At 38.6% G+C, this 24,253-nt stretch overlaps 1 protein-coding gene across 1 annotated transcript in view; it reads left to right on the forward strand.

Moving 5' to 3' along the window:
- Positions 1 to 9,443, forward strand: part of MYCBP2 (MYC binding protein 2, E3 ubiquitin protein ligase) — a 260,417-nt gene extending 250,974 nt beyond the window's left edge. Inside the window, exons 80-84 of the mRNA XM_008570270.1 lie at positions 238 to 345; positions 1,537 to 1,746; positions 4,326 to 4,433; positions 5,058 to 5,223; positions 8,606 to 9,443. Of these exons, the coding sequence (XP_008568492.1) occupies positions 238 to 345; positions 1,537 to 1,746; positions 4,326 to 4,433; positions 5,058 to 5,223; positions 8,606 to 8,721 (708 nt within the window). The 3' untranslated portion in view covers positions 8,722 to 9,443. The remainder of the gene's footprint in view (positions 1 to 237; positions 346 to 1,536; positions 1,747 to 4,325; positions 4,434 to 5,057; positions 5,224 to 8,605) is intronic.
- Positions 9,444 to 24,253: the final 14,810 nt, after the last annotated feature.

The following is a 24,253-nucleotide window of genomic DNA, read 5'->3' on the forward strand; positions in this document are numbered from 1 at the left end:
TTCTTCCTAACCCTACTTACTTTAGATAGGTGGCATTAATATATGAATGATAAAAATTGGGAGCTGAAGGCCTAGTTAATAATGTCCCATGAATAAGAGAGAAGTGCTGAAATTTCATTGTTTCTTAATTTTTGTCTTACCTGCTTTAAGTAGCATCTTGCATTGAATAATATCCCAGTTACTCAGACATTTACTACTATCACATTTGCTCATATCCTTCTTTTATGTTTATTTAAGCTGGACTGTAGTCACGTATTCCACTTACAGTGCTGTCGACGAGTTTTGGAAAACAGATGGCTTGGTCCAAGGATAACATTTGGCTTCATATCTTGTCCCATTTGCAAGGTATGGAAAGCATCAGAAGTTATCTACTTTCTATTTCTTTTCATCTTTATTTTCATCGTGTGTCAGCATCTCTTAGCATTCTTCCCAGTCTATTTTTTACACACCAGGCCCCATCAATTTCTGTCCTGCTCATCCAGGTGGTACCTAAGAATATTACACAATCTCTCTGTTATAATGCATTTCAAAACAGTAATTGTCAGTTAAAAACCGGTTAAATTGTATTGAACATATTGCATGAGAAAATTCATTTACACATCATCATGCATTAGAGAACATACATCACTACTCTTAGATCCCCTAACTGCTCAGACCACATGACATGACAATAGGTGATTACCAAAAAGAAAAAGCATCCTTTGTTGTTTATAATTGCTGATCCCTACATTTAAAAATAAAATTGGAACCTTCAGTGCTATTAGAACAGGTTCTTTTAGAGCTCGGTTAATATAAGGAGAAACTTTTAGGCATTTTGATACATCCCTACAAAGGTAATAAGCAAGTAGAAAGTTGTGGCAGGCTAATAATGATTAACAAAAATCCCTTTTTAAGAATGTGACATTGCCTTCCCAATTAACTCATCATTACTTTTTGTTCTATTAAGTTCTCCCTATTTATCTCCATATTTGCAGGCTGATGTAAAGGGTATAATATGGAAAGACTTAGAACAATTACTGCTAAGTTAGACTGAGAAATAGTCAAAAAGATTGTAGTAATTTGCTCTCCATTCTCATGGTGCCACAAAGAAAGGTCATATTAAAGAATCTGAAAATAGAGACATGAAGGTGGTATAGAAAATATTACCTGCTCATTTCTGTCACTTGACATTCTACCTACCCTAAAGGAACCAGCACGTGCACACACACACAGAATGTGTCTTATATGTGGCAGCCAGATCACTTTTTATTCACAGAACAGCTAAGGCAGCAGGAGATACATTTCAGACATGGGAAATATAAATCTAATAAAATGGAGTTTTCATGCTCTGTGCCCCATTTGCCCCCAGTTTCCTTGATCCTGAGAAAATATGGGCTTGTAAAGACTTCACAGGATTATTTTAAATGGCATTGTATGTAGAAAATGTTTACTGTCTGGTTATTTCCTAGCATAGTGCTCAGCACTTAGGTGCACACTAACTGTTTGTTGAATTAATAAACAATTCTGTTAAAGAACTTTTTTTTTTTTTAATTTCAGAACAAAATAAATCATATAGTATTAAAAGACTTGCTTGATCCAATAAAAGAACTCTATGAGGATGTCAGAAGAAAAGCCTTGATGAGGTTGGAATATGAAGGTCTGCATAAGAGTGAAGCCATCACAACTCCTGGTGTGAGGTTTTATAATGACCCAGCTGGCTATGCCATGAATAGATATGCATATTATGTCTGCTACAAATGCAGAAAGGTATGCTATAAATTATAGTAAGAAGTTTTAAGAACTAGAGATTATCTATATGATTAAGAAGTTGGATTATATAATGATATCTAATTATGCTTTCATCTCAAGCCTGAAGTTAAAAATGAGAAAGCATGGGACAGTGTTTCAGGTTGAACTTATTTACTTAATTTGTTTTGTTTTGTTTTGTTTTGTTTTTTAACCTAAACAAACTATCTCCAAAACATGTAATATTTCTGTATACAGGCTACTTCCTATCAGTAATAACCTCTTGTTTGCCCAATCCAATTGGTTCCTGAATAAACTTTTCTTTGACTTTACTTGACTCTGTTAACCCTTCTGTCCTTAAAATTCTGACTTCCCTGGCTTCCAGGAAAACACTCTCTTTTGATGACCTTCCTTTCTGGTCATTTGTCTTTAACTCGTTCATTGGATTCCTTTTTGTTTATCTACCCCCTACATATTTGTTTTCCCAGAGCTTTATTCTTGCCTGATAATACCTCTGTATGTCTGGTGCCTTCCTTTACAACCACGCCTTCGCCAACTGCCTGCCAGACATTTGGATTTTTCACAAATACTTCAAAGTTCACATCTCATATTATATTCATCAACCTGGTTCTCCCAATTTCTAATCTTTATTTACGAAGTCCTGTCAATTCTATCTCCAGATCTTCCTTGAGTCCTTTTTTTCTTTTTATTACATCTTCAGCAACCCTAATCATTGTCTTTGATAATTATAGTAGCTTTCTTCCTGAGCTCTTATGTGGAGCCCCTAACACCTCATTCCATTCTTCACACTGGTACTAGTAGATTAATATTTCTAGAACTCAAAGCTAATTGTGTCATTTTTCTGCTTATAATCCCATAGCCCTGTCTGCCACACCAGTCTCATCTCCAAATATGCTACCATTTGCCCTCCATGCAACAACATACTGAACAGCAAGCATTTCCCCAAATTCAGCCATGTTCGCTCCCTCCCTGATACCTCCACACCACTGCACAGGCCATTTCTCTTCAGGGAATGCTCTTCCTCTGCCTCCTCCTGCACATTTTACTCTCATCTTCCACCCCCACACCATACATCCATGCTCACATGCAGAGCCAAGTCTTGCTAGTCATATGTCAGGGCTCACCTCAAGTTCCACCTCCCCTGCAATGGGCTCCATCTCACCACCACCACCACCACCATACAACTTGGATATCTTGCATGCATGCATCCTAACGCTCATCATTCTGCATTATGATTACTGGTTTACTTGTCTTTCTGCCCCGCTTGGTAAGTTCCATGAGGACAAAGACTGTTTTTTCATTTCTCTGTCTCCAGTACTTGGCACTTATTAGATACTAAGTAGAGAATGAATAAATGAGTGAAAGAATAACTAAACAAACGAAGCATAGTCCCACAATGTAACAAAAAGAAAATACAGATAATGAATGGAAGACTAAATAGATAGATGAGGCCAGAAAGGCAGACAGATATACATAGACCCCAGGAAATACCAATAGTGTACATTTGTGAAACGTGTATTATTACAAATAGTAAATATTATTTCTGTGGGTTTCATGTGCTTCACATCATAAATGGATACTGTGCTACCACAGGGATGGCAGTCAAATGCTTAAGAAGCCAAGTAGAAGATACAGAAAAGTGAAACAGCAGTAGGCCCCAAGACAAGTTGAACTACTTCTAAGGCCAGATTTAGCTGGTGGATGACCATTTATAAACTTGTGCATCAGTGGAGCCTGTCTTTTGACCTGTTTTTCTAGTACAGATAATAGGTTTATATTGAGTGAACTTCATTGTTCCCAATTTGGACTTAGCTTTTTGACTGTGGGACGTGATATGCATGCAAATTGTCCCAATTTCTTGGTCTCATTTATTTTGTGCTCAAAGAAAATACAGATAAATCATCCATCATGATAGTGTCATTTATTCAAGTGTCTTTATTGGATACTGTTGAGATTCTGCATGTAGTCTAGCTTTAGAAATATAAGCAATATTTTGGATAGAAATTTCAAAATATTCCAAATTTGTCTTTGCTTTTAAAAAATGTTTATATGATCAGAAGATGCTTAAAATTGACTTTTTCTTTCCCATTAGCTTTGGAATTATAATTCAATACTAATAACTTATTTCAGGCATTTTTTTGTTCTATGGTATTATAATTTGGGAATGTGTAAGCATATTTTTAAAGCAGTAGAAGGGAATATGTTGTTTAATATTCAAAATGAGAAAAAAATTACTCAAACTTTACCCTGAAAAAACAGTTTCTATTTACTACTTAATATCCTATTCTTGATATTTATTTGTAATATTATACATTCTTTTATCATTTTGCTTTGACAGTACAATGTTTGAACTCCTACTGTAAGCATGAATTCATTCCAGAATTGAAACAGCTTTATTTCTTACTCTGATCTACCCTCCAGTCAGCAATATGGCGTACACTTGACATTGCAAGGGAGTGACTAATAGACTGTAGTATTTTCTAAGAACTTTTTATCTTAATTTCACTATGCCCATACTGTGTCTCCTATGCCAGAGTTTTGTTGTTTCCTGCTGTAATCTAAATGTGTTCTCTCCATAGGCATATTTTGGTGGTGAAGCTCGCTGTGATGCTGAGGCTGGACAAGGGGATGATTATGATCCCAGAGAGCTCATTTGTGGTGCCTGTTCTGATGTGTCCAGGGCTCAGGTGGACAGAATATTTGATTAGAAAGGACATTTTAGACACGCTAAAATTCTGTATTTTAAATAATAATATAACCAATGTGGTGGGAAGGTGAACCAGGTTTTCTCCCCAGTATTTTCTGATATTTGTGCAGCATTGTATAATTTTCTAAATTATTTCGTATATATTATTTCTTTTGGATGGTATTTTCATTTTATAATATTGTCTTCTAGTAACAGACTTATTTATTTCATTTTCATAAACCTGCAAGTACACTTTCAGGTTTTCTCTTCAGTGAAATCATCACAGTACATGTATGAGATTGGGAGACAAATGAAATATTATTGATTTTCAGTTTGACAGACAAGAAACATTCACAAGGAAATTTTAAGTAGTTTGCTTATTAAATCAGATAGGTTATAATGGAAATGGGATTAAAATTTGGGTCTTTGTCCAGACTTTTGGGCAAAACCACACATTTATTTACTTATTAATTTTTTAACTTGTATATCATCAGTTTTTCAGTCAGTCTTGAGAGCTATGTATGCTCTCAAAATATGAATTAATGGGCTATGTATATGACTATTTTAAGTATAATTGAAATATTCTTCCTATGATCTTATGTCTGTGTCTTTTCTTTTGCTATAGATGTGTCCCAAACATGGCACAGACTTTTTGGAATATAAATGTCGCTACTGCTGTTCGGTGGCTGTCTTTTTCTGTTTTGGAACAACACATTTTTGTAATGCTTGTCATGATGATTTTCAAAGAATGACTAGCATTCCTAAGGAAGAACTACCACACTGTCCTGCAGGTATGCTTTTAGTATTTTAAAACCACAATTATGATCTATATGGTATCTAGTTTTATTTAAAGATTATATGAGAACTCTTTGTTTCAAGTGACAGAAACCTAATTAAAACTAGCCTAAAGAAGCAAAGGGAATTCCTTGACCCTTGTAAGCTTATGACTTTTTGAATGAAGTAGAAAGTAAGATCATTATCACAACTGAGGGCTTACGAGCAATAACAGAGCAGATGTCTTAGGGAATGAGAATGAAGACTCCTAAGGATTAGTAAAAAGATTGTACCAAAGGGCCATGTGAAGTTGGATGTTATAAGTTAATGATAAAACGATTTAAAAGGGTTTTGTGATTTATTTTTAAGAAATTTGGAACCAGCACCATAAAATGGATAAGTGATTTGATCTAGAATGGCTGGGAATTGGTACTATAGTGAGCATCAGAAAGCCAAGGGAATTAAAGAAGCCACTGAGAATATAGGAGAAATGATTGTCCGACTGAGAAAAAAGGAATATGAAACCAAATAGAGATTGAAAAAATTAGAAGAGGTTGGGAGGCTGGTAATTACAGTGAGGTATGAAATACCAGGTTTAACAAAATAAGAGAAGTGGAAGGAGGAGAGGTAAATGCAACTGTAGAAGAGAATTTTATATGAGATGTATCTGGAATTAGAATACAGGCACAAGTACATATAACACAATATACAGTGTCAGTAAAGCTGGTAAACACACCGTCCATTGCTTGTCACAGTGCCAATGGTAGACCCCTATGGAAAGCAGTTTTAAAGTGCCTCTCAAAAATCACCAGTATATCTACCCTTCAGCAGTCCTGCTTCTGGCATACACCTACACGTGTGAAGAAAATAAAAAGGAGCAAATATACAAGGTTATTCATTCAAGTATTGCTTATAATAATAAAAGTTCATAAACAATACTAGTATCCAGTGGAGGGTAGCTAATATTAAATATGAAGCATCAGGCCAACCCGTGGCTCACTCAGGAGAGTGTGGTGCTGATAACACCAAGGCCCCGGGTTCGGATCCCATATAGGGATGGCCAGTTAGCTCACTGGCTGAGCGTGGTGCTGACAACACCAAGTCAAGGGTTAAGATCCCCTTACCGGTCATCCTTTAAAAAAAAAAAATGAAGCATCATTAATAAAAGAAGAAGGAGGAGGAAGGAATTTTTATGTACTGATACGGAAATATCTCTAAGAGATAGTATTAAATGAAAAAAGCAAATTATACAGTAGTGTATATAGTACGCTGCCTTTTATAAGAAAAGGGGAAATGAGAATATATACTCATATTTGTTTATATTTTTACAAAGAAACACTGGAAAGATACACAAGAAACAAAATTGATTAACTACTGGGAAAAACAAGGGGAATATTGGGGTAGGGACAGTGGGAGATGACTTCTGATTGTACATAATTTTTTAACTTTTGTTTTTTAAACTATGTGAAACATATTATCTATTCAACAATAAAGATAAGTAACTTTTTTTTAAGTATGGCTGTTTTTTGCCATTTGCTATGTCAAATAAAAATTGTTATACTGTTCCCCTTCAAAAACTTTTTTTTTTAAGAAGAAGTAGTGGACTTTGAAAGAAGCAAGGTCAGAATGATGCAAGTCAAGGTGTGTAGGATAATGGCCAGAGTAGAGATATGAGCTATGATTAGAGGGAAGGAGTTGTAAACTGGAAGTCAGCAAGTTTGAGCTTCAAAGGAGGGGGGATTATTGAATGAAAGCTGTAGGTCATGGTCTGGAAATAAATGGGAACCAGGAGAAAGTCAGTCATGCTTCCTGGCCTTATGACATAGAGGAGCGTGGGGATAACCATCCTCTAGTTGAGAAAGTTTAGAGACAAGTAATGTCATTAGGGAAATTCCAAATTTTACTTAATGAAAGCAAGTTTCATCTTTGATAAAACAAAACAAAACAAACACTGAAAATAATAAGGAAGTAATGAAACAAGTGTTCCAGAGAACCCGGTGGTGGGGTAGTAGCTGAGAGAGAAGAGATCAGGCAAAGGAAGGCTTCCTCTCCTACTCATATGATCAGGTCTCTCAACAAGAAGGGCTTTGTCAAAACAGTTGTGAATCACAGGAATGAGGCAGGAAATGAGTTAGGGAGTCAGCAGAGAGAAAGAACTGACGTTGATCCTAGGCATTTTCATATATATCTTCACACTTAATTTTTATAACCTGCAAGGTAGACAATATTCCCAATGTTCACAAAAGGAAAATTGAGGCCTGAAGAGGTCAGTTAACTGGCTGGAGGTCATACTTCGATTGAAGTGTGCTCTCCCAGCCTCGCACATTCTTCTAACATATTCATTCACTTAGAGAACTGAAATAGAATTAAAGGAGACCACACAGGGATATCAGCAGGGAAGATGGACATATACAGTTCACTTAGAAGTACAGAAGGAGCAATTCTCTAACCACTCAACCCCATTGATTCTAGTCTTTAATATATGGTTGAGGACGGGGCTGGCCCGGTGGCGCACTGCTACAGTGCGCCGCTTGGGAGCGCGGTGGCGCTCCCGCCAAGGGTTTGGATCCCACATACAGACCGATTCCCGCTCACTGGCTGAGCGAGGTGCGGGCGCAGCACCGAGGGTTGTGATCCCGTTGCCGGTCTGGTCCGGTACGGGCGCGACACCAAGGGTTGCGATCCGTTGCCGGACACGAAAAAAAGACAAAAAAGACAAAAAATATATATATATATATATATATATATATATGGTTGAGGACAAGAGTCCAGATTAGGTTGAAGTAGATAATCTGTTTTAGTCCATTAACTGGGTAGCTTTTAAAAAACAGAAATTTATTTCTCACAGTTCTGGAGGCTGGGAAGTCCAAGATCAAGGTACTGGCAGATTTGGTGTCTGGCCCTCACTCACTCTTTGGTTCATAGATGGTGCCTTCTTGCTTTGTCCTCGCATGGTGGAAGGGGCAAGAGGTTTCGCTCAGGTCTCATTTTTAAGAGCACTAATACCATTCATGGGCTCCACCCTTATGACATAATCATCTCCCAAAACCCCACCTCCCAATACCATCACATTAGTTATTAGATTTCAACATATGAATTTTGGGGGGCACAAATCATTCAGACTGTAGCATCATCCCTCTTTATGCTCATTCCTTCCTAAAATATTTATTTATTACCTTCTTGGTGCCAGGATACTCAACTTTCACAGCCCCCTGTAAGTTAGATATTGCTATGCCTGTTGTAAAGATGAGAAAAATGTACATATCAGTAAAATGGGAAAACTGATTATTGCATATCTACAGTCGTTATTTCTTTGAATAACTTATCAGTGATTTCTATTTACATGAGGTTTGTGTGTATTTTTTAAAATTAAGTTCTTCGCCTCCAAAATTTATACAGGTCCCAAAGGCAAACAGTTAGAAGGAACTGAATGTCCACTCCATGTTGTTCATCCACCCACTGGGGAAGAGTTTGCACTGGGGTGTGGAGTGTGCAGAAATGCTCACACTTTTTAGAACACACAGATTTTTCATCTACGGAGAGAAAAGTTGCTTTCATCCCCCAAGAGGATGTGGTGAAGTTTAAAATCTGCTCAGGATAAGGACGGGACCATTTTTACATCCAGAAAAACGAACTATTCACAGTGCAAGAAGGATGCCAAATACCATGTACATAATTCTTGCTATGGAAAATGTCCCTATTATTTTGGTTTATCTTCTTTTGAACCAAGACATCAAACTTGTGAGGTGTTTGCATGTGGCCATTACCGTCACTGGCCTGTGAAGCATTGGACATTTATAGATAATTGACATAAAAGAATCGCCATGCCATGGACTAAGAATGATGCTGGCTTTCAAGCAAAAAATAATAATAATAATAATCATTGTTTATTGTATACTGCCTTTTTGTAATCCTGTACAATTGCATCACAGGTGGGATAAAAAGAGGAATATTCTGGTTTATTTCCTAGACTGTTATTTAAAAAAAAAAAATTTGTGTTAGGACAGCATATAAATGTAATAAGTATCACACTGTATATAAAGATATCAGTGTTTGTCCTGTATAAGAACTACTAAATTACAAATGCAGTTTCATTTAAACTTCTAGGTTAAGTTTGAGCCTGAAATTTTAATGAAGTGCAATACTGAGTGTGCCTCATTATCTTGCAGCTGTAAACATATTGGAATGTACATGTCAATAAAACCACTGTACATTTTTATACAGTGATAAAGTCTAACACTTGTGTAAGGTATTGTTTGAGAAACAAAATTTAAACACCTTTGAGGTTTAAAAATCCATCCAATTTAACTAACACAGCACAATCATAATTTTCCTGTTTGGGAAAATTAGACTGGTAATGAAGTTCAATGTTGGAATCTTAATTCAACACTGAATACATACGAGGGGTCTTCAGAAGGTTCCTGGGAAGATTTGTATTATCTTTTAATTTCATTTTTCCACAAACTTTTTGAAGTACCCTCATGTATATACATTCATAAACAGACATATACCAAAGACAGAAGAAAGCCTTTAGGAAGTTCTGTCTTAAGCAGATTTTTTTTTTTTTTTTGCAGCTGGCTGGTAAGGGGATCTGAACCCTTGGTATTACCAGCACTGCACTCTCCCAGGTGAGCTACCGGGCCAGCCCAACAAGCAGCTTTTTGAACTGTTAAAATCATTATTTTTTTCTTTATCTTCTTAGACTACAGTGGGTTTAGGTAGACCTTTTTTTGCACTTGAGTCACGAAATTGCCAAATTATTGATTTATGAATCATAAATCAGGTGATATTTATTTCATAAAACTAACAAAACTTTTGATCCATTTTATTCTAAATTCCCACTGTTAGAAATATAGAAATTAATTTGTCAATATAGAAATCATTGACAAATATAATGACATTTGTGTTGAGGGTTTGTGAGAAATGTAAAATAATCTTTGCCTTGAAGGCACTTAAAACATAAAGATGAGATCTGAGCACAGGTAACTTTTACAGAGTGTTCTAATAAATTTCATAAAAATGTCTAAGCCAGGGCCGGCCCGGTGGCGCACTGGAGAGTGCGCCGCTTGGGAGTGTGGCGGCGCTCCCGCCGAGGGTTCGGATCCCATGTGGGGTTCAGATCCCATGACCGGTTCCCGCTCACTGGCTGAGCGCGGTGCAGGCGCAACACGGAGGGTTGCGATCCCGTTGCTGGTCCCCGGTACAGGCGTGACACCGAGTGTTGCGATCCCGTTACTGGTCAGTAAAAAAAGACAAAAAGGAAAAAAAAAAAAAATGTCTAAGCCAGATGCTTCAGGATTTAGAAAAATCATTATTGATGTTTTGTGTTTTTTGTTGTTGGGAAGAGGCTAGTTAAGAGGCCACTTGAGCTGTATTTGAAGAGTAATTAACATTTCAAGGAGCAGAGGTGTAGAGAAAAGCATGAGAAAAAAAAAATCAATAGAAAAATTTCGAATGTGGTTAAAGAACAGTGAGTACTCTGAGTGTACTGGCTCAGGGTTGCTTTAAAATGTTTCCAGAAAACACAAAATAAGTACAGAGACTAAAGCTATTCCTAGATATACCCCCAGGAAATCTGGAGGGAAGAATGCAGAGAGGCCATTGTAAATATATTTGATTTCAATTCACAGGCCACAGGAATGAAACTCACCTTAAGAGTGCCACACAGAAAGAGAACTTCATGGACTCTTAAGAACTGTAATGAATACCATCTTGTATCCATTAACTTTGCTGGCAAATTGATTGGCTCCATTTTGTAAGTAGTAATGGAAAAGAAAGGAGACAGGAAACTATTGAGATGGCTTGGAGAGCCAACTTCAAGCTAATATTCTAGCAATGAAAAGGATAAAACCAGCGAAGGCCTATAATGTATACTCACAAGACTTGAGTAACTTATCTTCATTTTTGAGGAAGCCATTTTTAAGTATATGGTCCTAGCATCTCAAAACCAGAAAACTTAAATTTTTTAGGAATAAATGTGATAAAGCACAAAAAGGGGATGGCTTTATTTGGCTCAAGCATCTTGTGCACAAAGACCATCCTTTGAATGCCGTGTGGAATATAGTAGGAAAGAAACAAAAGCAGAATCACAATAGTGGGTGCTAGTGAATCTTTCTGGAAAGAAACTTTTATATTTTCAGGATTAGGAAAGGCCATTTTTTTACAGTTTTCTGGCTAGATTGTTTAGGCCTAAAATCTCCCTATTTTATCAATAAGCTTATTTGATAAAACATATGTAGTACTCTATTTACCTTGCATTCACAATGTTTACTAATTTGCCTTCTCTGGTTTTCCATCCCCCACATCTCTCCCTGACCACGTTCTTACCATATTCCACCTATACATAATCACATGTGTTTCTAAAGGTGGCTGTATGATGGAACATTGCAGCTTATTTTCCTGAAAACTGTCAATAGTACATAAAGAGTGCTGGGATCGGAATGGGAAGACCTGAGTCCAAGTCCTGACTCTGCCCCTTTTTGGCCTATGTGAGCTCGAGTCAGCCACTTAATCTTTTATGTCTCAATTTCTTAGAAATAGTACCAAAACTAAATCAAACGAGCAAGTATTTACAAAAGTGCTTGGTCCCACAGTTAAGTATAATTCAGAAGAGAAGAGGAGAGGAGAGAAAGAACATTTACTTAACACATCCTAAATGGCAGACACTGCATTAGGCATTTTATTTAATCCTCGAAGCAACTCTGGGAGTAAAGTATTATTAATCTCATTTTAGCTGTTTAGAGAAGTTAAATGACTTGTACTAGATTCCAGCTGTATTTGGCTGAAAAAAATCCTGAGATGTGAATCCAGAACTTTCTGTCCCTAAAGTCCAAGCTCTACCACATCATGCTATTGCTATTATATTACCAATGTTTCTTTTAAAAAAAAGTAATTAATGAAATAGTAACTGGACACTTGTAATATAGACAAGGTTGCAAAGGGACAAGACACTATTTGCTTCCAGGAGTGTTCAGTATAGTTGGCAGGTGCCCATCCTGGAGCACTGCAGTTCAGACCTCGTTTCAGAGGAGATCCCACCTCAAAGAGTCTAGTTACCTGACAGCCTCCAGCTGCAGCAACTGTGTGACCCATCCCAGCATTTGACCTAAAGCCACACTCTTCCAGGGTAGCCACAGCCAATGGCAGAGCATGGCTGGAGTTCTAGGGCCTGTCCATTTCTGCCCAAGCAAGCACTCCTTATGGGCAATCTTTACACCGGAACTCAGGCTGACCAAGACTTTCTTAGAGCTGCACTGTAGTCGGAGGCTTTTCCTACCCTATCTTATCTTCCTTCTCCCTCTCCTTTCATAGATACCAAACCTGCATTGCAGTCTAAAGGCTCTCCCTGCCTACTCCTCCTTCACCCATTAATCTTTCATGGGCATTACCCCCAACAGACTTTCTCCGCTTCTAACTTGATCTTGGCATCTGTTTCCTGGAGGACCTGACTAACACAGGAGGATAATACATTTTAAATGACTTATTTATCGCCACTTCATTTCACAGACATCTTATATCACTTCACAAATGTCTTAAGATGACTTAGAAAAACATAGCTAGACTATAAAAAGTTATATACCAGAGAGAGTTACAGTGAAGAGAAATTATGAGAGAAAGTAAAAGCAAGATTAGAGAACAGTGTCCAGCAAGTGACCATATAGTCTTATATAGTCGCTAAAGAACAGGCCACCAACCTCGCAGTAAATTTCTTAGCTAACCAACCAAGGCAAGAAACATATTCACTTACAATGTCCATTTCCTCATAAGGAGCAAATGCAGGTAGAGTTGAAGAATGGATAAGTTTTGACAAGAACAAGTGGGAGAGAATATTTCAGGAAGAGTATGGTGAGAATTAAGGCATTGATGTGCTCAGAAGTGTAAGCTGTTTTGCTTCATTAATTCATTTAATAAATATTTGAGCACCTGTTCTAGGTCTGCACTTGACAGTACATGCTCATGAGGATGGGAACTGTGTTCCCAGTTGCTTAGTAACCATGACTTCCACATAGAAGGTGCTTGGTGAATGAAGCGTATGAGTTAGTGGGTAAATACATGCAGCACACTGTGCTAGGTGGTAGGGATGAGATATTCACAGAACACAAACACAGAAACATAGATAATACAATGTTACTAAGAATTATAACCTAGGTTTTATAATAACAGGAGAAAACATTCATTTACAGTGGACAAGCACTGTGCTAATGCATGGTAGTAGCAGGCAGAATAATAGCCCCCAAATCTGTTCACATCTCAATCCTCAGGATGTATGAAGATGTTACCTTACATGGCAAAAGGCACTTTGCAGATGTGATTAAGGATACAGACCTTAGGATAGGGGATTATATTGAATTAACACGGTGGACCCAATGTAATCACAAGTTTCCTAATACAGAGAGAGGAGGCAAGAGGGACAAAGCCAGAGAAGGAGATGTGATGACAGAAGCAGAAGCCAGAGATAGAGAATCGATGCTACATTGTTGGCTTTGAAGATGGAGGAAGGGGTCAGGCACCAAGGAATGTATGCAGCCTCTGCAAGCTGGAAAGGGCAAGAAATACGGATTCTCCCCTGGAGCCTCCAGAAGAAATGCAGCTCTGTTGACACTGATTTAGCCCATTTCAGGCTTCTGATCTCCAAAACTGTACAATGATAAACCTGTGTTGTTTTAAGCCACCAAGTCTGTGGAAATTTGTTACAGCAGCAATAAGAAATGAATACAACAGGCTTCACAGGCATTATCACATTTTCATCTTCTACAAACCTATGAAGTATTTTTATTCTTTTACAGATGAGGCATCTGAGTCTCAAAGAGAAAAAGAATGGAAAATATCTCAATATTTTTATATTGATTACACACAGAAATGATAATATTTTGGATATAGTGGGTTAAATAAAATGCGTTATTAAAATTAATTTCATCTGTTCCTTCTCACATTTTTTAAAAATGTGGCTACTAGAAAAATTTTAATTACACTTGTGGCTTGCATATACATTAAATGAACAGTGCTGGCCTAGAATCTCATTCGCAACAGTTTGATTTTATCATCCATCATTGTATCTTTTTGATCAAGAGACATGCCCAGGTATGTGCTTTAAGAAGATGGCATAGGAAGGTGAGAAGGTGGTATGAAAGATACTGTAACTGGAGAAGACCAGTTGGGAAATTACAACTGTGGGCTCAGGAAGAACAGAAAAAGGCCCTTTCAGAATCATGAAACACACTTTTTTCCTTTGAGATGTTAACAATCTAATCCTGGATAAGGGTAACACACAGAGAGGTGGCTTCCAATGAAAATGGTTTAGTTAGGCTCAATTTTCCAGAGCACATACTGTTTGATTCCATTCATATGAAGGTCTAAAAACAGGCAAAAATTAATCTATGATGATAGCATTCAGAATAGTGGTTACCTCTGAATGGGCATTGACTGGGAGGGAGGTACATGACAGAACAGTGGGTTGCTGGAATATTTTATATCTTGATCAGGATGATGATCACAGTGTAGAAATATATCACACTATACACTTAAGATTTGTATACTTCATCATTTATAAATTATACTTCAATAAAAAGGGGAAAAATGTCATAGAATATGACTTGGGTAGAAACCAGGTTACACATAAGCTTAAAAGCCAAGCCTGAGAATTTGCCTTTAACCTTGTAAAGGGGGAAGTACTGAATGTGTTTGAGAGGGCAAAGTTCAATCAGTGCCTTATGAAGATGAGCCTTCCAAGACCCATCAAATACCTTAGACACTACCTTCTCTTAACTATTGAAGTGGGAACAAACGCCTAGGTGTCTGGCAATGAATAATGGTAGTGTCAATATGAAAACTTTGATTTAATAGAGCACAACATATAATACCAGAATGCTGAGTTCCTACCAAGAGAAGAAATATGTTACCAGTGCCTAGGAAGCGTGTTTGGCGGGAAATTCACTGGCCTGGCACACTGAGTGAGAGACCTCATGCAGAGGCCCAGAAGAGAAGGGATCCAGTAATTCTCAAGTGCACTAATGAAAAAATGGGTCCAATATTGGTGGACCACTGCATGCAGAATGTTTAAAAATGTGATCTGGATATTCTAACAAAAAAGTACAATCTCACAGTTATATTCAAGATATGAGAGGAAAGAACCAAGGACTAAAATACAGCAATCAGAAAGTATATTTTGTCTCAAGAGCCAGATCTATCAGGTGGGAGGGGTAGCATGGAACATAATGCTGCAAAGGTGTACGGTGTTTAATTCCTAAACGTTCTTAGGGAGGATGTGAACAGGAAACAAGAAAATCTGATGGAATTGTAGAAGAAGGTATTGTTACTGGGGTCATTTAATGAGCTTTGTGAAAACGCCAACCTGCAAAGAATAGCTCCAAGTTGAAGCTGAAGAATTGCACGTCTTTTAGTAAGTAAAGAGTGTGCACATGGATATCCAAAACCTGGCACAACTTGAGGCCTAATTGCAAGTAACCCTGTGTCTGCCATTGTGGAATGATATGGGGTACATTTGAAAAACAGGCAGCTCAAGAGGCTTTTACTCTTCTGGATTCAATTGTAACCAACACAGATGCAGCTGACTGGCAAAACGAACATGACAGGAGCTGAGGTCCCTTAAACCTGCATATCACATAGGAAAAAACGCAACATGCTTAGAAAGGGACACAGCTTAATATCCTTTACTCTAAAGGCAAAGTAAAGGCCATGGGTGAAAATAACATTTTAGAAATGTTAATAACATTTAGAAATACATTTCAGTTATACCTACCAAAGAATATTCTGATAAATCTCTGTGTTTGTCAGTGGAACAAATATCCTTGGCAGGTAGTGAACGCATCTCTGAGGCTATTCGAATAGAGGCTGGGCCGACAGACATCTGTCAGGGATGCTGTGTTACAATGGCAGAATGAATGTGAAACCATCCCCTTGAGGATGGGGAGTGGTAGGAGCAATATGGAATCTAACAAACTTTTTCTATTTGCATGGCTAAGAGAACCATTTACAGCTAGTGTAATGTCTATCGTAATGCATGCAAGACTCAGAAAAAAATCAAAGTGTGTCTGAGCACATGCCTGGGTTATTGCTTTTCAAGAGACAAAGCCAAAGTCCTGGTAAGAACACTTTCCGCATATGCTAGTGGCCCCTCTGTTGAGGTGTTCCTACCTCTTAAGCCAAAGAGACAGAAAACATCACACTGTTGCCGCCCAGAAGGACATGAGTTGAAACAACCACCTCTGTCTCACACATGGAATTAGAACCAATGGTAATAACAATGATGTAGCTAACACTTACAGGCATTTACTGTGTGCCTGTGACTCGCCTACTTATTTTACATACATTAGCTCATTTAATTCGCATGACAACCCCATGTGGTATTATTATTATTATCATTATTATCATCATCATTATTACTGCTCCCATTTTGTAGATGAGGAAACCGAAGCACAAAGAAGTTAAGTTTGCGTATCCAGTAAATGGCAGAATCAGATTCAAAACCTAAGCCATAACTCAGGTGCACATCTTCATCCCACTCTGGAGCAGCTTTGGCTGAGCAGTGGAGATTTGAGGCTCTCAAGTCTGCAAGACCTGAGAAGGAGACAAGAGTTTCTCCTCTTGTGGGCAAACACCAGACTGAGGGACATAAAAGAAGAGAGCTTCAAAAAAAGGAGAGGACTTGGGAAAAGAAAAAGAGAGGTCAGAGAGTGGGAAAGTACATGTAGAGCATGCTTTTCATTAAACCCTAAATCTGTAAGACTCTTCTCGTGGATGATTCAAAGGAATGACAAAGGTAGAGTGAAAAGCTCTGTTCTTCCTCAACTTAGCTGCTGTTTGGCGATCTACCTACCCCTTGGGAAAGAATTTCAAGCATTTTTATGTGGTTGATCTGTCAACTTGGAAGGCTGGAAATTTTTTAAAAGGGCACTAGTCGTGCCCAGTCATTTTTCTGGGGCTCCATCCAAGATAGGGCCATCTGCAGCCACCATCACCCTTACTCTACTAGGGAGAATCACTCTTGCTTAATGGCAGGCAGCTATGGAGGCCCCACCCCTACTCCCAGACACGGGACACAGCAAGACCAAGTTCCATGATCGGTTAAGAAGAAACATCATGGGCCGGCCCGGTGGCGCACTGGATAGTGCGCCGCTTGGGAAGCGCGGCGGCGCTCCCGCCCGAGGGTTCGGATCACACGCACCCAAAAAAAGCTAGTAGGGAAACTTGCCAGAATTTGAACCCAGATCTGCCAAAACTCCAAAGTCAGACCATAATTGTGTCTCCCAGTGTGTAAATATCTATCAAATACTTTGTGCACATGTGTGAACATGCCAAACTTTGAATGATTTAAGTATAACCTGTATTTTAATACTTAGGACAGCATCATAAAATTAATTTCTAAATGAATATTGAAATTTATCCAGTTTCTATGTTTAGCAATTGGTGTTAATTTACCTCTCATAAGTGCTAGAAAGGTTCTACAATACCTCCTCCAGCCCTTTTATACTATTCAAGCTTTTTATTAGCCCTAATGGAGGGTTGCGATCCGTTGCTGGACACGGGGAAAAAAAAAAAAGACAAAAAAAAAAAGAAGAAGAAACATCATTTGAGATCCAAGGAGCAGCCTTTCCAGGTCAAGTTTGCACTGGTAAAGAGTTTTGGTCGCAAGCAAAAGAAGACAAATTCAAAATAACTTTAGCAAGAAAAAAATATGCAATGGCTGGACTACCTTCAGTCTTGGGAATAGTGCCGAGCCAGGGCTGGTGACTCTGGTTCCATCTCTCTAGGTCCCTCTCTGTGCACGTATTTTGCTCTCCTTCGTTCTCACTGCAGAGCACCATTCTCTGCTTTGCAGGCCACATGGTAGAAAATGATTACCTATAGCTCCTAAGTTTAAATGTTGTAAGTGCAAGCACCCACGGAAAGGACTACTCTCTTCTAGTATTAATGCCAAATTCCCATAGTAGAGACTGTCCTATCTTGGATGGCATATCCATTTCTGGACAGGGTCAAGGTTCATGTCTTTCAGGAAGACACTACTAAAACCAAATAGATGGGGAGGGGTTTCCCAAAAAAGAGGTGTGAGACAGACAATTGAATAGTATCCACTACAGATGTCATAACTGTGGAGTACACTAACATTTATAAAGCAAATGTATTCCACAGGGCCTAGCCTCCAAAGCCCTGTAGTTTCAGGTTTAGCCTAACTTTTTGAAATTACACATGGAAATGTTAAACTTGCAAAAGATGGGAAATTTCCCTGGGCTAGAGTCTCTGTTGTAGATAATGAATTGTAACCCAGCAAAGTTGTTGGCTCAAGGACAGATGCCCTTGGAGCAGGTTAATCTAAAGTTACTTGATTGTTATGTAAAAATACTGAGGAAATTGCTGTAGGAAAAGACAATATTTGCTAAGAACAAGCTTTTGTTGGTGGATCTACTAAACCTTTTGCAAATTGCATTATGGAATGTCACTTTGTTATTTCACCGATGTTACCAGCCTCTGTTGTTAAACTATACTTAGCCATAACTCCACCTATATTCCTTTTCTGTGACTTTCTGGCCTGGAGAATAAATACTGAGAAAGAACCCCAGTCCAGGGTTATTTTTCCAAGGAGGAATGCCTCTCTCTTGAGGGTTCCTGGAAAATTAACTCCTTCAGGGCTTCTCACTGCTCAGAAGAAATGGGCTTTGAGTAATCCTTTTTGTGTCTCCATCATCCAGGAGGAGAGAGGTGACAAAGAGAGTGTAACAATAACAGATTTCAATCTTAGATGGGAGTTGAACACAATGGCCTTCAAATTATGATTCTATGACGTTGCTAATTCCTGGCCTTCAGCTTTTCTTGCCAATTTTCCTGCCTCCCCTTCTCTGCCAATTTCTACTACTTTCTTCAAGATTTGATTCAAAACTGACCTTGATCAATAAATGAGCCCCCTTTCTATCTAACTATATTCTATTCTGCATCTCATGCCCTCACCATATATGTGGAGTGTTTATCTTATTATGTGAAGCTTATTCATACACAGTTCTACAAGTGTTTTCTACTTTCATGGGTGGATATTATCCCTTTTGACAGCTTTCGAAGTCCAGAGATCTTGTCTCTTTCCTCCTTTGCAACCACCAAGCACCTTACAGACAGCAGGGGAGGAAGAGGAGGAGGAAGAAGAAAACCATGGTGGCTAGTTTCTTTCCCTTGTATTTTATTAACAGAGTTTCTGTTTCTGTACAGAGGTGCCCCTTCTTTGCGGAACTTGTGAAATTGTGAATCGTGAAAGCACAGATTCTGTGTATGATATAGGTCCTCTAACCCACAATCAAACTTACTACTGAGTCCTCTCATCACCATCCACTCACCTCTTAAGACTCTCCCTCCCCTGGAATATCTGCCCATGTACTCCCCATGACAGATTTATTTTTGTCACAGCACGGCTTAAATCCAGGACACTACACCATGTAATACAAACATAAGCCCTGTCTTGCCATGTTTTTCATTCTTTGAAGAAATGTTTACTGAGCCAGAGACTGTTCTAGGAGCCTAGGATCAGTGAACCATGAGGAGACAGACATTAAATAAAAGACAATATGTAATAAGCTTGGAAGTGATACATGCTGTGCAAAAGGAAAAAGAGGGCAAAGAGAATCAGGAATGGTATTGTCACTGTTTTGTTTTGTTTTGTTCTGTTTGTTTATATTTTGGTTTTACTACACTTTTGGATTTGATTACAGAATATTTCTTTTAGAATTTTTGCATCTATTTTCATAAGTGGAAATGGGCTATTGTTTTCTTTCTTCTTCCACGTTTGGTTTGGAAATCATGATTATACTAGCTTCATGAAAAGATCCGGGTGGCTTTACCTCTTCATCTTTTTTCTCAATTTGTATAAAAAAGGATTAACTCTTATTTGGAAGTCTGATAGGGCTCATCTGTAATTCCATCTGGGTTTCGGGTAATTTGAAAGAGAAGTGTTTTGATAATTACTCCAATGCTTATGATGTATTCAAATTCTCTATTTCTTATAAATTTTGGCTTTATATATATATATTTTTTTTTTTGGAATTTGTTCAATTTATCTAGGCTTTTTATTTTATTAGTTAATAATTATTTATAACATACATTTATTATTTTAAATCTCTGTGGCGGCTATATTTGTTCTCCTTTTTAAAATTCTGTATTTTAATTTCTAACTTCTCTGTTTTTTATTAGTCAATCAGACCAAAGTTGTATCTACATCATTCACCTTTGTATGAACCAACTTTCTTAACAATCTGTTCTATTTATTTTTTCCTATTTTATTGATTCCTGCTCTTGTCTCTATTATTAATTTTTTTTTTTTTTTAAAGATGACCGGTAAGGGGATCTCAACCCTTGGGTTGGTGTTGTCAGCACCACGCTCAGCCAGTGAGCAAACCGGCCATCCCTATATAGGATCCGAACCCGCGGCCTTGGTGTTATCAGCACCACACTCTACCAAGTGAGCCACAGGCCGGCCCTCTATTATTAAATTATTTTTATTTTAATAAGAAAAAGAGTTTATTATTAAATTCTTTTATTGATTTCTGTTCTTGTCTCTATTATTAAATTCTTTTCCAGTTTACTACTGTGTGATAAACCACTTAACGTTTACTGGATGAAAACTTTATTTTCACTCAGGATTCTGTGGGTTTACTGAGCTTTGCTGATGGATTCTCAGTTTGGATTTGTGGTTACAAATAGACAGTAGCTGACATGGAATCATCCAAAGGCGTAATTGGGCTGGATGTTCAAGAAGGCTCACTCATGTGGTGGGCAGTTGTTGGGAGCTCAGCTGGGGCTGTCAACCAGAGCAGTTCTTTATTTGACTTGGACTTCTTGAAGCATGGTAGCTGGGTTCTAAGAGGAAATACCCAAAGACCAAGCATTCTGAGAGATCCAGACAAAAGCTGCAAGTCTTTTCCTAAGTTAGTTTTGGAAGTCCTCGAATGTCACTGGTATCAGAGGAGAGGGTCTGGGAAGGCCCAGCAGCCTGCCTCAACCCACCCTGTCCTCTAGCAGGTTTTTGACTCCACCACAGAAAAGAATTCAAGAGTAGAGGCACAGTACAAAGTGAAAAAAGGTTTAATGTAATGGTTAAGAAGTATAGGCTTCACAGAGAAAGTGCAGCCTAACTCCAGAGAACCAGCAGGGCCTGCACCAAGTTTAACAACAGAAGTGAAAAATACACATTTAAAGTTTAGTACAAAGCATAGGCTGGCTCAGGAGAGTGAGCAGCTGCCCTTAGAAATATGTTTAACCTATAAGCAAAGCATACACATTTCTGCCAACGAAGTACAGGTTGGCCCCAGGAAAGCAAGCATCCAACTGCAGCAAGTTTAACACAAAAGTAAGAAATACACATTTACAAAGAGCAGGCTAGCCTCAGAGGGAACAACAGCCTGCTAAAGGCAAGTCTGATGCAAAAAGAAAGAAATACACACCTCAGGCAAAGGGCAGGCTGACCCCAAAGAGAGTGAGCAACAACTCTGCCTCCAACTGGTATTCAACTTTTATAGTTCTGCTGTCTAATACATATTCGTGCTATTTAATGAATAATTAACTAATGGGTGGTTCCCAGTTATGTAACATAGTCTTGCATATGTTGAGTTGGTCCCTTTTTAGAGCCTGCTCATTGGGCTAATTCCAACATACCTACTGGAAAACTTCTAGAATATTCACTTCTCTCAAGCTGCTCTAGAGGAACATCATTCAAAGAATAGATTCCTCTCTACTGAGCATGCTCAGTCATTGGGGTTCTATAACTCCTTTTTACTGAGCATGCTCAGCCATTGGAGTGCTACAAATCTGCCCCTTGGGGTCTCAATTTCTCCTATTGGTGCTGAAAATAGGTGCAATCAGCAACAGTAATTCTCCTCTAGGGGAGGGCTTAGAGGAGGGGACTGAGACCTTGGGGAGTGGCTTGAAACTCAATGGGGTGTCCTGAAACCCCAACCCAAGGAAACTGAGCACCTCCTATCTCATTACTTCCTCTACATGGTGAAGCCAATCACAAAGTCCAGTCTATATTCAAGTGCATGTCCTCTTAACTTAAAGACCTGTGAGCAAAAGAGAAAAATTATCCACCCATATAGATCCACATACAATGGTAAAACAGGCATAGGATAGTAAACAGTCCCATTCAAAAGGGGGAAAAAGGAGGCAAACAGCAGTTACTCATCCACCCTGATTATAAAATCTAGTTGGAAACATGTTACCAGTTTCTTCATTAAGTCCCAGTCCTGCTTCCTGGGAGTTATACTCAGCAGCTCTTGGCTCTGCGCTCTGGGCTCTTTCCTCTGTATTCGGAGTCATCTTTTCTTTTTTATTTTTTTATAAGAAATGGCCCGTGCTTGCTAATGAGTAGTTTTGTCAGCTTATATTCACATAAGATTGGGGCCCCATGGACTCTGTTTTCAACTGTCTCTCGCTCTTTTACTCAAATTCACGGTGCTTCTGTTTGTCCTGTGTTTCCCATGACTATTAGGTCCACTCCGTCAGACAGGGTCAGTATAATATAGTATTCTTCCCTGCTGGATCAACCTGCTCTACAGCCACCCTCTTCCCCACCCACGTGCCACTGATCTTGACTAATACAAATTGATCAATGCAAATAAGTATTGACTGATTAAAAAATAAGCACAAGTTTCTTTTTTTCAAAAGATAAAATCTTAAATAACACTAACAGCGAAGAAGAGGGGATATTCAATAAGTAAAGTGTGCCAAGGTCCTTGTCTTGTTTAGGAGGATAGATATTAATGGACCCCCCCCCCCAAAAGACTATGATTGGAGTGTGATATAATATTAGTGTGATATAATATATACTAATCATGTTTGCTGATTTGGTTTAATGTGTTTTGCTAATCATTTATACTGTAAACCTAAATTTAACTTATTTGTTTTTCTTACTCTAATAATTACCATTACCTTTCTTAGAACTTCCTATTGTTCCTCATCATGCAGTCACTGAGCGACCTAAAAAAATGTTGCAGTTCAAGTACATCCATATTATTAGGCTGCTAGAGACTTTGTCCAGTTTGACTTGACAGCCAGGCTTAGAACAAAAACACTGGCATTTCCCCACATTGAATCTTAATGCAATTTTACACATGGCTTCTTAGCCCAATTTCTTGGAGTGAGGGGCAGAATGGAAAGCTCCCTGGGTGTCACTGTCTTCCAGTCTCTTACACATGGCTCAGAGAGTTCAAAGACATCTTCGGATGGAAAATTACATCCTTTCTTTGGAAGGGGAGGTGTGTGATTCAAGTTATAATTTCACATTTAAAGACATTTCTAACTTTAAGAAAACCCAGCATCCAAACTTTTAAAACAAGTTAACTAGGTAGCCGTTGCACACACAGATGCCTTGATTTACAAAAAGCTTCACCAGATTTTCTTTTAAATAGCCATCTACTCCTTTACACTCTCCCCCCTGTATTTCAGAAAACTATTTACAGAATTCACGATTTTACTTCATAAAGCAAAGGTGGTTTTATAAAAGTAATAAATCCGAACATAAAAATTATTTTAGAAAAATTGAAAAATACAAATTTTCAAAAATAAAAACCTTCTGTAATCCCAGCATTAACACTGTCACCATTCTTGGTGTATTTCCCCTGCAGTCTTTAAACACTACTCGTGTAAGTATGATGTGTGTAGATCCCTAGAGCCCGCACTGCATTGAATGAAGCCCACAGGTTAGGAGGAGCGAGCCGGGGTCCCCAAGGGCCGCCCCTGTGGAGGTGTGTCGCGGTCACCTGCTCCTGCTTATCCTTTGAGTGAAGAAACCAGCTGCTGAGTTACTTATAGCAGGCTCCAGGGACACTCCGTCCTTTCTTCTGCCCACCTCCCTAAACTTTGCGGTTTTAAACGCAGACAGTCTCTTCGACATCTCGCTAGCTCCAGCCCTCCCATTTTCCACTCCCAAAGAAAAATTCCCCTTAAAGGAGGAGTCACGCCTCGGGCAGGGACCCGCCGGACACGCCTTCGGGAACCGGAGGCGAGCCCCGCCGCGAAGCGCGCTCCCGCTTGGGCGCGGCCCCGCCCCCGCCC

This window comes from Galeopterus variegatus, unplaced genomic scaffold (assembly GCF_000696425.1).
Source record: "Galeopterus variegatus unplaced genomic scaffold, G_variegatus-3.0.2 Scaffold587, whole genome shotgun sequence".
Taxonomy (NCBI): Eukaryota; Metazoa; Chordata; class Mammalia; order Dermoptera; family Cynocephalidae; genus Galeopterus; species Galeopterus variegatus.